The 4,281-nt window shown below is 44.0% G+C and overlaps 1 protein-coding gene across 1 annotated transcript in view; it reads right to left on the bottom strand.

Annotated features, from left to right (window-relative positions):
• Positions 1-214, bottom strand: part of Gpr27 (G protein-coupled receptor 27) — a 3,021-nt gene extending 2,807 nt beyond the window's left edge. Inside the window, exon 1 of the mRNA XM_004629544.2 lies at positions 3-214. Coding sequence (XP_004629601.1) covers positions 3-214 — 212 coding nt within the window. The remainder of the gene's footprint in view (positions 1-2) is intronic.
• Positions 215-4,281: the final 4,067 nt, after the last annotated feature.

Raw genomic sequence — 4,281 nt, 5'->3', positions numbered from 1 at the left:
GCCGGTCTGGGGACGTCGCCGCGACAGCCGCGGGCCCGGGAGGGAGGCAGGGCCCAGGACGCAAGGTGGCGACAGGGCGCGTCTGGCCCCAGGTAACGGGGGTCACGGCAGTGGCCGTGAGCGGGGAGGTTGCCTGGGATGGCAGGGCCAGAGGCCTCGGCGGGGACGGAGACTCCGGATGAGAGCTCATGATAATAATGGTAATAATTACCATCGTGGTCACAGATCCGCCGAGAGGTGAGCCCTGGTGTGGGTGACAGTGTGCTGGGAGATTTGCAAGCACCCCCTCAGCCGTAACTACAAAGTTGGTCCTGTTCTGAGCCCGCTGTGTAACCGAGAAGCTGAGACCTGCAGGTCTGGGAGAGGACAGCTGGGAAGTAGCAGAGTTGGGACACCAGTTTCACAGGTCCGATTTCCAGGGCTGGACTCCCTACGACTCCGCAGCCCGCCTGCTCAAACCCATCCTGAGTGGATGGACACACATATAGAGGTCAGAAATTCGGCCTTTCCTGTTAAGTAGACCCCGTGCATCTTCTTGCCGGTATATCTGTGCTCTTGGGGACCCTAAAAGGGTGCCCCTCTTTTCTATTCCTCGGACACACCAAATTCTTCTGCAAGTGCAGGTCTATGTCTGGACGAGCTCCACAGCAGAACCCTCATCTTCAGGATTTCGGGCCATCCTGCCTTACTCTCTGTCACTGACCTTGCTCATTTCTTTCCTAGAACATATATTTTTTTCTCTTCCCCCTAAAAGTCGTGACGTGGTTATAACTGTCGAAGTCCACTAAAGCCAAAGGACCATGTCTAGTATGTCTTTTTCTTTTCCAGGACCACCGCTCCCCTTGCTTAACTATGCGAGAATTGAGGAGCATGTTGTTTCTCAGTCACATTCATTTTATGCAGAAAATTATGTTCTGCCTACCTCCTGCGTGCAGGCAGGCACTTCCACGGTCATTTCCAGCACAGGCAAAGCTCATGGAGGGCCTGCACTGTTAGGCTGCGCCTCCACTGAAGTCTCTAGGCAATAGCAGCCCTTGGAAAGGAGTTTGGAGGAGTCGGATGTGATCAGAGCTGTGCTCCAACTGTCGGCCTTTTTTGTTGTTGTTTTTGAACTTGCAATGTTTGCCTTCAATTTGTTCTTTATGTTTTGAAAGTGAAAACAAATCATACGAAATCAACTTCTTTTTTAAAAAAAAAAAATATTTGTCCTATATATTTACAAGCCTGAAAGTTGCTCTAAAGATTTCAAAAGCATTAAGTGTACTTTTTCCAGGGTAGCACTTTTCTTGAACAATTCCTACAGTTCTCTGGTCCACAGCATTTCCTTGTGTTCCCAGGTTATATACATTTTAATTACTACTGTGATTTTTTTTCTGAAGCAGTCTGAGAGGCAGGCAAAAGATTTGACGCCAGAAAAAAAAAAAGAAGAAAAAACATTTTTACTTTGTTTACCCCAAACCTTCTCAAATCTGGACCAACCACTGCTACCACTAGCAGTCTTAGGGAAGAGGGACCGATCATAGGAAAGATCCTGGCAGTCTGGTCCAGAGGTTCAAATCATGTATAAGGAAACCCCTGGGGTCCTATTAGAATGTAGATTCTGATTCAGAGCCCAAGTGGAGATGCCAACTGCATTCCTCATAAGTGGCTGAGTGACACTAATATTGTTAGGCCACTGTGCACACTTTTAGTAGGAAGGCCATTAAAGACAATTCCAACATTTTTGTAGAAACCTAAGTGATGACTAATAAACACCTGACTTAGCACTCTTAAGTGACAGGGCAATGCCTGTCCAAGCAGGCCTTCAAGTCTTTAACACAAAAGAAAAATACATTTCAGGAGGTATACTGGTTAGGGATTATGATAATGGCAGCAAAAAAAAAAAAAAAAAAAAGGATACACAAGTTTATTTCCCTAATGAATCAAAAATGTTTGGAGGTCTGTGGTTATTTGTGATTTAGTAGCTCATAGACTAAGTCTCTGAAAGTCGTTTAGTTCTTTCTTTACAATCAAACAAGCTGTAGGCACCACAGCCATCAGTTCTACATCCAGGTAAATAGAAGAAAAAATAACAGTATTCCTGCCTCTGAAGTCAGCTGCCCTCTGAAAGCTGTCTAAAAGTGACACATGAGAACAGTTACATATTGTTGCCTACCCACTCTCAGCAAGGGAAGACGGGAAATGATTATTTCTTTGCTTAAAGCCAGACACATAGCCCTAGAACAGTGGCGGCAAACCTATGGCACATGTGGCAGCAGGCTGTTTGTATCATTGAAACCTCTAAAGATTTGCCATCACTGCCCTAAACAGTGAAGTTCTGTCATCCATAGTCTGGAGTCCTTAACGCTTTAGTAGAATCTGCCTGGAGAAGGAAATGGCTTTGAGAGAGAGAGAGAGAGAGAGAGAGAGAGAGAGAGAGAGAGAGAGAGAGAGAGAGAGATTGAGATTCACAAAGTCACTGAGCTGGCCAAGCTGGGCTCAAACGTGATCCTCTTGCCTCAGCCTCCCAGGGTGCTGGGATTCCAAGCATGTGCTACAGTTCCCGCCTGGGAAATGCCCTCTTACAACCCATGCAGATATCATCTCTGGGTGTTCTATGATAACGTTAGTGGTAGCTTGCATTTGCTGAGTACCTGCTATGTGCCAAGCACTAGGCTAATCACTTGATATATTACTTAATTTGACCTTCTCGCAATCATATGTGTCACAGTGCCCACTTAACTTAGAAAGGTTAGTTTGTTCAGGTTTTTATGTCCAATAAATGTGAGAGTTGGAATCATAACACAAAATCAGACCTTACCTCTCAGCCTTGTAACCACCATACGCTGCTTCTTGGTGCAAGACAGCCAGTGAGCGTGTATGGACAGCAGCCAACCAGCAAGTGGCAGGTGCTCCTGTACACTTCACAGTGGCCCCCCAAGAGGGGAAGGTTTTCCAGACAAGCTCACCTAGAACTTCAGTTTTATAGGGAGATCATTAGCGGGGAGTGAGAAGTGGACTGCACACCCTTCCACTCCGTGGTCAATACCTTCCCCACAAATCCATGGCATTCAACAAATCACCTCACCTCTCTGACTCTCAGATGTTCCCATTTGTGAAGTGAGAAATGGACCAAATGATTTCTGTGGGTTCTGGGCTCCACATTGTACTGTGTATGAGAAACTAGGAGTTGAATGGTTTATAGCTGAAATACGGAGAAATTTAACCTTCAGAAAAGACACTAAAGAAGAGACATTAGTTTCTTATAATTTAAATTTCTGCACATTTTTACTGTTATCTATGGCCCAATATGCTTCTCTCTGGAATTTGAGATTTGGTTTGATCACTTGCCCAGAATCAAAGAACAGAAGCAGCAGTATAAAATAAATAAATCAGGACTCTTGCAGCATTTATGTCTACATCTTCCATTCTCAACATTTGTTTAGTGGATTAATGCTTAAGGAAAAGCCATTAACATTTCATTGGCCAGAATCAACTTATTTTCCTTTTGCTGTTTCTAGGAAGCTTTAGGCAAGACTTTTAAATACTTTCTTCAGCACCAAGTTGAGAGCCTGCATGTCAATGTAAAACAGCTCCATGGGACTTTTCCCTATAAAATTTTTTTCCACTTTGCTTATAACTCATTTTTTTTTTCCTTTTAAGTTGGGATCTTCCCCCTCCTCAATCAGTGATGTAACCCTTTTGATGTAGATGCAGATGATAAGAGTTTTTTTTAAAAAAGCTCCCTGTTTAGAGGAGCTGGTTGGCACAGCCATAGTCAAACCCATGGGTCCAAGGATCATGGGAACTGTTTCAACTACCATGTCCAACTTCAGGCTAATGCCGAGGAGAATATTGAATACCAAGTTACAGAAGTTTGATTAGACATAACTGCAGCTCCACTCTTAGAAAAAATTAACCAAAATCTCAGGCAAATGAAGGTTGAATTATCAGAAGATAGATATCAGCTTGGCCCCTCCCTGAGAGGAAATCCTAACTCCAGGAATGCAAACAGGCTTTGGAGTTAGGTGTATCCTGCTTTGTATCCAAGTCCCACTAGTAGCTAGTTGTGTGTCCTTGGATAAGACTTTTACCTGTTGAAAATGTCTGAATCATAGAGGCCTGTTACAAGGAAGATAAGGGCCAGGGAGATGGCTCAGTAGAATAAGTGCTTGCCTGGCAAGTTTAAGGGCCTGAGTTCAATCCCCGGTTCTGGCAAAATAAGAAAGAAAGAAAGAAAGAAAGAAAGAAAGAAAGAAAGAAAGAAAGAAAGAAAGAAAGAAAGAAAGAAAGAAAGAAAGA

This window comes from Octodon degus, unplaced genomic scaffold (assembly GCF_000260255.1).
Source record: "Octodon degus isolate 3935 unplaced genomic scaffold, OctDeg1.0 scaffold00030, whole genome shotgun sequence".
Lineage (NCBI taxonomy): Eukaryota > Metazoa > Chordata > Mammalia > Rodentia > Octodontidae > Octodon > Octodon degus.
Note: the sequence above shows the minus strand (reverse complement) of the source record. Positions and strands in the feature narration are given on the sequence as shown.